Source organism: Diabrotica virgifera, chromosome 7, assembly GCF_917563875.1.
Source record: "Diabrotica virgifera virgifera chromosome 7, PGI_DIABVI_V3a".
Taxonomy (NCBI): domain Eukaryota; kingdom Metazoa; phylum Arthropoda; class Insecta; order Coleoptera; family Chrysomelidae; genus Diabrotica; species Diabrotica virgifera.
The window spans coordinates 81023712-81036534 of record NC_065449.1 but is presented as its reverse complement, the minus strand read 5'-3'; the positions used below and the strand labels follow the sequence as shown (position 1 = coordinate 81036534).

General features: G+C 34.8%; 1 protein-coding gene across 1 annotated transcript in view; it reads left to right on the top strand.

Annotated features, from left to right (window-relative positions):
- LOC126888199 (uncharacterized) overlaps positions 1 to 12823 on the top strand; it is a 20314-nt gene extending 7491 nt beyond the window's left edge. Inside the window, exons 4-7 of the mRNA XM_050656252.1 lie at positions 5290 to 5584; positions 8576 to 8801; positions 9808 to 10014; positions 12474 to 12823. Coding sequence (XP_050512209.1) covers positions 5290 to 5584; positions 8576 to 8801; positions 9808 to 10014; positions 12474 to 12666 — 921 coding nt within the window. The 3' untranslated portion in view covers positions 12667 to 12823. The remainder of the gene's footprint in view (positions 1 to 5289; positions 5585 to 8575; positions 8802 to 9807; positions 10015 to 12473) is intronic.

Here is a 12823-nt window from a genome sequence, read left to right as displayed (position 1 = left end):
TTACTCTTGTTTGAATTCCTCAAATTAAAACAGAGCAGTATCGTAACTTCATTTTTCCTTGGAATAAAAACTTTTCCGCTTTGGCACTTACTTCCCAGAAGATGACCAATTTGTGTAATAGGGTCCTTGATAACTAACTCCACATGGTGCCGTAAAGAAATAAAGTGGAGACCAGCAATTGCGGAAAATGCTATATCTAAATTAAAGAAAATCTAGAAAAGCAATGAAATGGACTAGCATATGGAATGCTGAACAGCTTTTCCATGTAGCAGAAGACAAAACGACTCTTGCTGTAGTGATCGTCAACATCCGGAATACCAGATATGTCATTTCATTGACACCAAAATAAGCGCTGTTTGACATTATAAGAATTTAAACGTGCGAGGGTTAGAACGCACGACGACATTCCAATGGTGGCTCATGTAATCATATTATGGAGCCTTTCTCACTAGACGGTGGTTGGAACGTTCGGTGAAGGCCAGGGCCGGCGATAACGGGCCTGCAAGGGATGCACTGCAGGCGGGCGCTCCTGTTTGGGGGGCGCCAAAATGAGCTTTTTTTCTTCTGGTGTTATACAAAATACTAATTTTAAAAAACCTAAGTGCACCTATGCTAGTTTTGCAGGCGGGCGCCTTATACCCTAGCGCCGGTACTGGGTGAAGGCCCCGTGTTTATGCCGTCCCTCGCTTACAACAGACGGCAGCACCGTCATTCGCAACAGTCTTTACGCACCCAGTAGCATAGGGGACTTAATGCATCCTTTCATATGATACTGTCGTTCAGTCGCACGAAGGTAGTTTCATTGGTTGTTTGGTAGGTACATTATTTTCATTTACACTTTGTGGCTGTTTGAAGTAGGTGCATATATTTTATATTACAGGGGTGGCCAAGCTCCTTGATAGTACGAGCCATTGTTCAAAATTTACGAGCAATTAAACAATTATCTGAAAAGTGTAAAAAAGGTATTTATTTTTTCCTCTAACTGACACTGTGGATTCTACGAATTTTAAACTGAAATAAAATGAAAAAATTGAAGAAAATCTTTTGTGTAAAAGGTATATTTATTTAAAACCCCCAATAAAGGGCTACTTTAAAAAACAGAACGTTTTCGCTCTAAAGAGAGCATCATCAGTGTTCTAAGCAAGCTCTACATGCTAAGCCACCAAAAATACATGGGTTAAAACCCTTAAAACGCCGACCAAAAGTCTTACATTGGCGTGTTATATATTAAACCCTGGCATTGGCGAAATTTAAACAAGATATACCTCAAAGCATCATACTATACCACGTGTATATGGGTGGTTGAGTTGATTTCTTTGCCTTCACAAAGAGAAAGGTAAAAGCCAACTGTAGCCAACAATAAATATACCTTTTACACAGAAGATTTTCTTCAATTTTTGTAATTAATGGTATACAGCCAGTTACAGGAAATTTTTCCTTATGGATTGAAATAAAATGGTTCACATCGTTGTTTCAATTATGCCAAAATTCTACAAGCAGCCTGTACTAATTCAGGATTCTTCGATTCTTCATTATCCTTCCATCTTTTTCGGGGACGGCTTACTACCGTCTCTCAAAAAACACTGTATTTAACACTCTGTCTTTGTCTGATCTTACCACATGACCGGCCGATCGATCTCATCTTAGCTTTTATAGGAATGTCGAACGATGTTTTCAGTACCATAAACAATCACCATTTCAGCTTTGCGATGCCTTCCCCACTCTCCTGTCAATCCATATCTTTGACGGCCAAATATCATTTTGAGAACTTTCCTTTCACCAGCAGCTTATTTATTTCCCGCTGATGTAAAATCCATGTTTAACTTCCATATGTAACAATTGGGCGAATAATTGGCATGTACAGTCTTAATTTAGATTGTCTTTTTAGAAGCTTAGATCTTAATAACGATAGGGAGTATAATGCTCTAGTCCACGCAGCTATCCTTGCTGATACCTCTTTTTATAGGTGGTTGTCATCTGTGATTACCACGCCTAGATATTTAAACTCTGTTACTACTTCGAAGTTGTGGTCATTAATAGTTATGTTCTGCCTAACTCTTGGTCTTGAATTTTTAGTTACTATTTTTTTTATATCATATATTTCGTCTTCTCTTCATTTATTCGAAGGGCCAGACTACTTGTTTCTTCCTGGAGTTGTGAAAACACCTCTCTCACGTCTCTTGTAAAATGAGCGACTGCACTTAGATCATCGGCAAAGGTCAACAATAGTTTTGATCCTCAACTCACAAATCCCTTGTCAGCTCAGATGATATTTTACTTATTACATGATATTCCAAGGCCAAATTGAATAACAGCAGTGATAAGGGGTCCCCTTGTCTAAGTCCTGATTTTACATTTATTCTTTTACATTTGTTCTCAGTAATTTACGACATTTTGAAACACAAAAATTAAAAGTAATTCAGGTACATTTACTGAGAGCCACAAATAATCGTTCAAAGAGCCACATGCGGCTCGCGAGCCACAGTTGGGCCATCCCTGTTATACTTATTATGATGTCTCAGATTGATAGTGAAATATTAATAACATTAATTGAAGCGAGACCTGTTCTTTGGGACAAAAAAATAGAAATATACAAAGATAGAAACTTGACGAGAAATGCTTGGAATGGTGTATGAAGTGCACTTTGTGCACATTGAATTTGATGAATTAGGCGATAAAGAAAAAAAACACATTTGGTAACTACAGCAAAATTAATTATATGTTACTGATAACAATAGTAATTAAAACTGCTAAGTATATTATAATAAACGTTATTTTACATATTTGCAATTAACGTTGAGTATAGAGGGATCAATATGTGTGAATATAAAAATATATAAATCGTATCTTTTTGCGTTCATAGGATGGACCCAATGAATTCGGTTCCTCTTATTTCTCTTTTTTCAACGATAAAGTAACCACAGCGCTATAATTTGATTACGCTCCATATAATATAACAACTATACCTTTTATTCTACGAAATTATATTTAGTTTTATAGGGTAAACGACTCGGTGAAGACTGGAGTAGGACGGCCGTCACGTCTTGTGTGAAATTATCTAAAAACAACATTTAAAACGAGGGGAACAACATTTAAAAACGAGTAGATGACGGAGGGTCTTTTAAATTCTATACATGAAAAACATAGATTGTAATGTTGTTCTGAATCTATTTCCTTGTGGCATTTTTGTAATAAACATAATTTTCTAAATGGGAAATAAGCCACAAGTTAACTAAAAAAATGCTTTTATTAACGTTTCGACGCCCAAAGCTTATTTCCCATTTAGAATAGTTTATTGCATAGATTGTATGAGCTAATTAGATGAGCTAATCCAAGATCCCACAAATAACTTAGTAGAACAACGATTATAAAAACAAATTAAGACTTTTAATTAAAAACATAAGAAATAATAACTGACAAAATAGAAATTGCAAATGAATTAAATACGCATTACAGTAAATTAGGACAAAAAATACCCATTTGTAATCATACATCATAATGATACATATCAGACATCGTATCATGTACCTACCTCAGCCACAAAGTGTAACTAAAAATAATATACAGTGGAACCCCGTTAACTCGGATTAATCGGGACCGCGGCCGATCCGGGTTATCGAAAATCCGGGTTAGCCGGAGAAAATGGTAAAAATTAATAAAATATGGTATGCTTACAGATAAACTCCGTTATAATTGTCACAAAGACATTGGTAAACCACGTTCGCATTCCACACAAAACCACACATACAAAGCGTCGTCAAGAGTCTCATTCTTAGCTTTATTAGCTTTGCACCGATTGTCCAAACTGGCTTTTGTTATTATTTTGAAAAAAAAATTCTTCGATTTTAGTTCTATTTTTCTTCCAATCCGATACTGTAGATGTACCGACACCATATAATGCTGCAAGATTCACCTTTATCAATTCTACTTAATGCTTCTAGTTTCTTTTCCATTGTCACTACAACATTTTTACGTTTTGTTGCCCTTATAGACAAAAAACACGCACACAAAATCTGAATAGATTTACGAACGATTACAGAACGGAAGCGAACAATACGACTTTACTACACACAATACCGTCTCTGATGTTATGTTATTTAATAACAGTGATGACTAAGACCATTGTTAAAAAAAGAATTTTAATAGTCTTTTCTAAACAATGCTAAGACAGTTTCAAATAAATAAAGGATAATACAGGTGCCTGTTGTTTTCGATAACACGACAATGAATGTGGTGTGCCATGAGTCATTTTTACTATGGTATATGTAGTTCAAATTACACAAATACCCATTATATCTCAAATATTATATTACATAGAGTTGGCACAAAACCTCGTGAACCTTGAAAATGCGTATGTATAACCGAAATAAGATGAAGCCAAAAACATACGACTATTTTATTTGCTGCGAATTGCGCGACAGAGTCCCATCTGCACCCTGATATTTTCAGTAATGTCGGATTCAATCGTTTCGTTCGTATATTGACGTCACCAAATGAATGAATTAGGTTCACGAGATTTTGTAACAGCAATACATTTTTATTGTTGAAATGTTTGTCTGATAAAAATCGATCCGGGTTAGCCGGAGTTCCGGGTTATCGGGGTTCCACTGTACCAAACAACACAGCAAAATATCTTAGTGCGACTCAATTCTTATTGTGTGAAAAGGATAGGTGCGTCAAAACTACCGCACGAGGAAACCCTCGCACGTTCAAAATTCTTATAATGTGAAACAGCCCTTAGGCTTGTAAGAGGTTAATATGCTGCTGAGTGCTAGACTCTCTGGGAGAAAGATATAAGGCTCATAGATGTGTTCGAAATATTCTGTTGGAGATGAATACTTAGAATTTCCTGGGTAGCACATGAGTGAATAGTAAGAAAACTAAACGTCAATTAAAGAGTAAGAATGCAAGTAAGAGATCAAATAATACTCTATTTCGGACACATTTTTGTAGAAGATATTATACATCCTCTTTTGCTAATATCCTCAAATTGCATCTTTCTTCTGTGTTTATAATCTTTATCCTCATCATCTTCTTCAGCCTGTTTGCATTCACACTTGGACAAAGGCCTCCTCATGAGTTCTCCACTCTTCTCTGTTTTGTGCTGTTTGGTGCCAGTTTCTCTCCACTTTTGTTTGATGTCGCCTAGCCGTCGTTTTTGTGGTCTTCCTCTACTACGACTGTGGTCGCCAGGTTTCGAATGTATAATGTTTCTCTTCCACCTTTCGTCCTCACCATCTGCATAATAGTGAGCATAATTTTTTATAGCTTAACCGTTATATTTTAAAGGTTTGGCACAGAATGCAGTTTCGAAGGGTGGAAGCCAGTCGGAAATTGCGCCAACCTGTCGTAACAGAACTAGAAAATGTGATCAGGGATGATTTAGCTGATCTTCGTAGTATGCTGGCACGAGACTATGCAGTTATATTAACTGGTGTAGGAGATTCGAAAAAGTTTCATCACATGTATAATAAAAATAATGTTTCTTTGTCGGACAAAGACAGAAAACGCTTTGAAATGTTTGTTAAAATGGCTGTCAGAGTTATATGGATTGCTTTAAAGAAGAAAAATTTGACCATTATAGGTAAAGAGATAAGATTTTTAATTTACATTTATAGCTGACAGCTTATGAATAATGTTAAGTCAAACTTTAGTTTGGTTCTAGAGAATACCAATAAAATGTAACAAATCATTGTATAAACAGCGGTATACTTTTTTATAATAATTTGTCAAATCAATATCTCAGAGATTTGAGCAATCTTGTATCATGCAGGTAAAATTAACATGAGAGCTTTAAATTTTGAGGCCACTTAAACTTTTTGGCTTTTTTTAATTTTTACGAATCCTACAAGAAATTGATTGTCATTAGATGTTTGTGTAATGTTTAAGAATATGTTCTAAAGTAGTACGCAATCATTTTTAAATAACAAATGTCAAAAAAAACTTCTCGCAAAATGATAATTTTAATGGAAAATAAAAAAAAATAACATATTTTTTTTGATTTCTTTATAAACATTAAAACAAAGTCGTAATTTTTAATATTCTGTACCTACCTGTATTTTAAATTACACTCCTCATTAGACTTGGCATTGAATTGATCAAATTCTGGAAGTTTTCTCGAGGAAAAGCTTCCCATTCAACCATGAGCGCCAACCGAAGCTGTTCAAAATTTATTAGAGCAGGTATTCTGTTTCTTACTCGTCGTTTGAGTTGGTCCCAAACATGCTCAATCGGGTTAAAATCTGGGCTTTGGACCGGCCAATTTATTTTTGGCATACCGACTATTTCCAGGTTTTGCGTTACCATCCTGGCTAGGTGTGGCCGCGCGTTGTCTTGCATGAAAATAAAGTGTTCGCCCACAAACCCAGCAAAGGGCATTACATGCTCGTCTAGAATTTCGGTAATATATCGATGAGCATTCAACGCTCCTCTATCAATAAACACGAGATCAGTATGGCCTTCGAATGAATTTCCTGCCCAAAATATCACCGAATCTCCTTCAAGAGCAACACGTGCTCGTCGAACAGAAGCAGCATATCGTTCCCCACGTCTTCTGTATGTTTTGATGCGAGCATCTGAGCCATAAAGAACCATCCCGAACTCATCACTAAACAAAACATTTTTCCAATCTTCTATCATCCAATGCTCGTGTTGACTGAAGTCGACGCGTGGATGTGCTTCTGTTAACAAATGTATTGTTGCTGGACAGCGAGCCCTTCGCCTTCGCCCAAATTCCCTCAACCGTTTTCTCACGGTAGAAGTGCTTAATGTCCACCTGTGAGCATTTTGAAAACGGTTTTGGATTGCTCTATCCGTAAAGAACCGATTTTGCAAAGAACTGCGTTGTAAAGAACGGTATTCTCTGGCCGTCGTGATTCTTCTCGGGTCTGATCTTGGTCGTCGTTCGTGAGATCCAGTCTCTACAAGTCGTTGGTGTGTTTTTTGGACCATACAACGAGTGACTTCAAGCTGTCTGGCCACTTCTCTTTGACTACTTGCATTATCAATCAAACTAACAATTTGAGCAGATCTAGCTTTCTCAGACATAGTTTAAAATATAAAAATTGCACTAGTTCACTATTTGAACAACAGTACACTAATGAAAGATTTTTGAAAAACAGAACAGCCAAGTAAATAGAAAATCCGGTCTGTAGTTATAGATTGAAACAATTTGAAATATTCATGAGACATATAACGAATGGTCGGGGTGTATTAGAAAGAAACAGCATTGTTTTGCACTTGGTTTTCCGGATATAATACCGGGTGTCCACATATATTTTCCCCCATTTTAACTACCTATAACTTCTAAACGGCTCAAGATAGAAATATGCGGTTTTCGCTGAAATGTATTATTTTAGTAAAAGTTTTGTCTGAATGGATTGAATTTTTTATATTGCTTTCAAGTACGAAAACAAAAATGGCGGATTTTTGAAAAAAACGTTGTTGACTTTTTTTTTAATGGAACACCCAGTATACTTTTTTGTAAATTAAAAGAAAGGTCATTTACCTATCACTGAGTAATTAATTTTTAAAATGAAAGGTGCAACATGGATATCACATACCTAAATAACATAACTAAGCAAATTGATATTATGTTTTGTGATTTCCACATTGCATCTCTCATTTTAAAAATTAATTGCTCAGTCATTTGACAACCGATTTTAAAATTTTTTATATCGTTGGATAGGTAAATGACCGTTTTTTCAAGTTTTTAGGTAGATGGCCATTTTTTATATCGCTTTTAAATAAAAAATGGCGGATTTTTTGAAAAAAAAACGTTGTTGACTTTTTTATTAAAACACCCAGTATATTTTTTGTAACTTGAAAAAATGGTCATTTACCTATCCAGAGATATAAATTTTTTTAAAATCAGTTGTCAAATGAGTGAGCAATTAATTTTTAAAATGAGAGATGCAATGTGGAAATCACATAACAATATCAATTTGCTTAGTTATGTTATTTAGGTATGTGATTTCCACGTTGCACCTCTCATTTTAAAAATTAATTACTCAGTAATTTGACAACCGATTAGAGATGCAATGTGGAAATCACATAACAATATCAATTTGCTTAGTATGTTATTTAGGTATGTGATATCCACGTTGCACCTCTCATTTTAAAAATTAATTACTCAGTAATTTGACAACCGATTTTGAAAAGCTTTATATCGCTGGATAGGTGAATGACCTTTCTTTCAATTTACAAAAAAATATACTGGGTGTTCCATTTAAAAAGAGTCAACAGCGTTTTTTTCAAAAATCCACCATTTTGTTTTCGTATTTGAAAGCGATATAAAAAATTCAATCCATTCAGACAAAACTTTTACTAAAATAAAACATTTCAGCGAGAACCGCGTATTTCTATCTTGAGCCGTTTAGAAGTTATAGGCAGTTAAAATGGGGGAAAATATAAGTGGACACCCAGTATAATATAAGCTATAAATTTTACATTCATTTTGTATCTTTACTTTATAACTAGTTAGGCTTACACCATAATTTTCATTGAAGACAGATAAATATTAAGCATAAAATAAAGTATTTCTTTATTTCTTATGTTTGTTTTCAATTTTTGAAAGAAAAAGAACTAAACAGACTTCTACGAACGACCATTTTTAGTCCGACGGAACATGACCAGTACAAGATGTACCAATTCTTACCCACATCCGAAGAAGCAAGAATTTTGAAAGGAAAAGCTTGTAGAAGCGAGAAGAAACTACTTCACAGATCTCCTCTGATACAAGAAATCGTTTTTGACCAGCACGATTATAGAATGCTATGCATTGGAGTTACGGATGTCGAAGAGTATGTATCGTATTTGCTTTTATTTTTTTTTATTACATATTTTCAATTTACAATCTGCTTCATCGAAGCTATAAGTAAATAGTTTGGGTGTTAAATACATGAGGGAGAAGCTGCCTATGGCAACCCTGTTATAATTTTACATTAGACCATATATTCAATTTATTAAGTCTGTTTTGCTGTGTGTTGAAGCAGTCTTGCTTCATCATTTGGGTGATTTCTCAGTCCATCAAGGTAGTTCTTTGTGATAGTTAGAATTTCTTCCTCTACCAAAGGTGTAGCTGAGTCCTCGTGTAAGGTTTTATTGCTTGCATACTAGGGCACGTTGAATATCATTCTCAATATTTTTGATTGGACTTTTTGTATTATCTTGATATTTGATGGCTTTGAGCAACCCCAGAGTTGGACACCATAGGTCCAAATTGCTTTTATCGTAGATTTATACAGAAGCAGTTTATTTTCAATAGTGAGTTCTGATTTTCGACCCATAAGCTAGTTCATTTGCCGTATTTTGATGTTGATCTATGTTTTCTCGGCTTTCATGTTAATCTTTTGTCAAGGGTTCTTCTTCTTCTTCTTACGGTGCCTATCCGTTCCGTATGCTGGCGATCAGCATGGCTATCGTAACTTTGCTTGTTGCTATTCGGAATAGTTCAGTTGTCGATGTATTAAACCACTTTCTCAGGTTTTGAAGCGAAGATATTCTTCTTTTCAATGATCCTCTTCCCAAATACCTTTCCCTGAAGAATGAGTTGCAGCAATTCATATCTCTGCTCATAACACAGTCAAGATATTCTAGTTTGCGCTCTTTGATGGTGTTAATAATCTCGCATTCTTTGCCCATTCTATGTAGGACCTCAACATTAATCACACAATCTACCCACGAAATTCTCAACAAACTTTAAAAATATTTGAAATAATAATTATGATCCTTATCAATTGTTGAGCAGTGTATTAACCGGAAAAATATCCGCGAAACCAATTTTATTTCTCTGCATTCATTTTTCAGTCATAATGAACGTCTCGATTATCTAAGAATGGCATACACTGCACCGGAAGAACTACTCGAAGATTTGGAAGTCGGTGTTGGCATTTTAGGCGTTCAAAAGAAATTCTTGGATCCTGTTTTAAATGAAGAATTAATAACAACAAGAAAACGTAGTTCTGTCATGAAACCCATTCCTGACTTCTTTATGCCTCCCGAAAAGCCGTATGAGTAAGTTTTTTAAGTATGAGCCGTATGAATAAGTTAAGCCGCATTTTATTTTTTGAAAATTATTTATCCGTTGAATTTTAGTTTTTTTTTTTCATAAAATTTGAAGTACCTACCTACATATTCGGAAATATTTGTAGTAGGTATAAAATTTAGTGATATTTAGAGCAATAATACCTGAAAGTTTCAATTTTTTTTAAATTACTTTTGGAATATTCGATCAAATATTTTTATATAGGTACTAGGATTGTTCAGTTGAAACGTATCTTTGATCCAGAAAAAAATTATCGGTAATCATATCTACAAATAATTACTACTATAAGAAGACCTAAGTTTTCACTCTAACGGCATAAAAAACAACATAATGTTGCTCTACATCCCACACCAGACTGAAAACAATGGGAACCTTCTCTAGTTACACCTCCGAGGCTTCTACAATTTGCACGCCATACGGATGCTGAGACTAAGGAAGATGAGGGAATTTTACAATTTATAATTCACGTCCCATCTGCTCAGCGCGGTAAAGTTCCAACGAGAATGGTTCCCCTCGTACTCCAATCAGAGTAAACATGTAAATAAAAAATGAATAACCATTTTCAATTTCGTTGCAAAACGAAAATACAGCCGCATCATATTCTAGTCCAATCAGAGAGTGCAGCAAGCACCTCTACTGGTTTCGAAACTTATTAGACTACCTATTTCGAAACTCTACTAATAAGTTTCGAAACCGATAGAGGTGCTTGCTGCACTCTCTGATTGGACTAGAATATGGTGCGGCTGTATTTTCGTTTTGCAACGAAATTGAAAATGGTTATTCATTTATGAATCACTACTATATTTAAGGCACATATTCCATTGTTCCATCAACCGATGCATGCCCTGTTTCTTTAGGTTGGTTATGTTGAATAACCGAAGAATTCTTTAACGGCATTTTGTATTTTTTCGTCCATCTGAAAACGATTACTTTTTAACGCCATTTTTAGTGGCCCAAAGATATGAAAACAGGGGCGTCATTTGATAGGGTCAGGGGGGGAGGGCAAATGCCCTGGCCCTGAAAATGACTGAAATTTACAAAAAATACATCAATTTTCATCATTAAATCACCTTGTATAATGTAGTGTATATATAATGCTTCCTCCTCCCCCATCAAAATTTCAAATGACGCCCCTGTATGTAAATCGTAGAGCGATAAATTGGAACTACAGCGTGGATAGTCTAATATCCGTTATTTCTTTCGTTGTAGATTTTTTCACTTCTTCGGTGACATAAAGCAGAGTTGTCGTGCAGAAAAATGACAAGCTTTTCTGGACGTTCTGGTCATATTGCTTGATAAACCTTGTTTAAAGTTTCCCTATAAAGGTTTTCGTTTCGAGAAAAAACCGTGATTCAATGGACTAAAATATTTAGTAGCCTTGTTTGTCAGTGTCTTGTCACCACATTCTGAGTGCGTTGTATGACAAAGATAGCGAATGTTCGATTTTGAAAGTATCATATTTTCGAATCCTGGAAAAACTAATAAATATTTTTAAGTAATGTAAACGCAGAATGAAAGATTACATCATTACCGAGGGTAGAAACTCCCTTAGAATAAACAAAAAGTTTCTTTTAAATGAGATATTTGAAATTAAAAATCACACTAATAGGTCTGGATCCCGCGTATGAAAAAAAAGTTGATTAATAGCAAGCTGAAAATTTGTTAATAGCTTAAGGGTGTCTAGTCGAATAAACTTTGATATATGGGAACACTGAAACAGGGGTAGTTTTAATTGTGGAACAGGTTAAAAATTTGGAACGGTCACAGCACGAAAACGGCACATTTATTTTATCCGACAGAACAGACTTAAACTCTCCGAACAGAGATTAAACTCTCATGAAAAAATCAGACTGCTATTTATTACCTGTCATAATTCCTGTCATTTGATATATTCTACATGTTCCACTCATTAAAACGCCCATTTGGTGATAAATAGCAGTCTGATTTTTGCATGAGAGTTTAATCTCTGTTCGAAGAGTTTAAGTCTGTTCTGTCGGACAAAATAAATGTGCCGTTTTCGTGCTGTGACCGTTCCAAATTTTTAACCTGTTCCACAATTAAAACTACCCCTGTTCCAGTGTTCACACATATCAAAGTTTATTCGACTAGACACCCTTAAGCTATTAACAAATTTTCAGCTTGCTATTAATCAACTTTTTTTTCATACGCGGGATCCAGACCTATAAATTTTCTCTTCTTTTTCACCACTGTAACTTATAAAAATAAACATAGAAGGTTTCAGGGACTTTCTACCCTCGGTAATTATGTAATCTCTCATTCTGCGTTTAAATTGTTCAAAAATACTTATTAGTTTTCTCATAATTCGAAAAAAAAAATGAATGCATTTAAAAATCATTGGAACGAAATGTTGCGCCTACGTTCTTAAGTTACTACTCCTTCATATTAATTTACTATGATATTGTTTTAGTTATTCGAAATTGTCTGAAACTTTGCCGAAGATAAAATGTAAATATCGAGAATCTCCGGTCGCTACTAAAGCTAGAAAAACACAATGTAAATTGTGGCGACGTTACGTTAAAGATAAGCCAGGAGAAATGGAACAAGTACCATCAAGTATGCTTCCATATATAACATCATCAAGAATTTATGAGACAAATTAATAAATTACTATACTGGGTCTAGTTTACAAACGTTGTTTTCCTGTATATATATTTGAAATTAATAAACTATCAATACAACACAATAATAAAATAATTTCTCTTTTTTCTACGACCGTTTAATAACATGCTCATTATTCAGTATTTTTGAATAGATAAT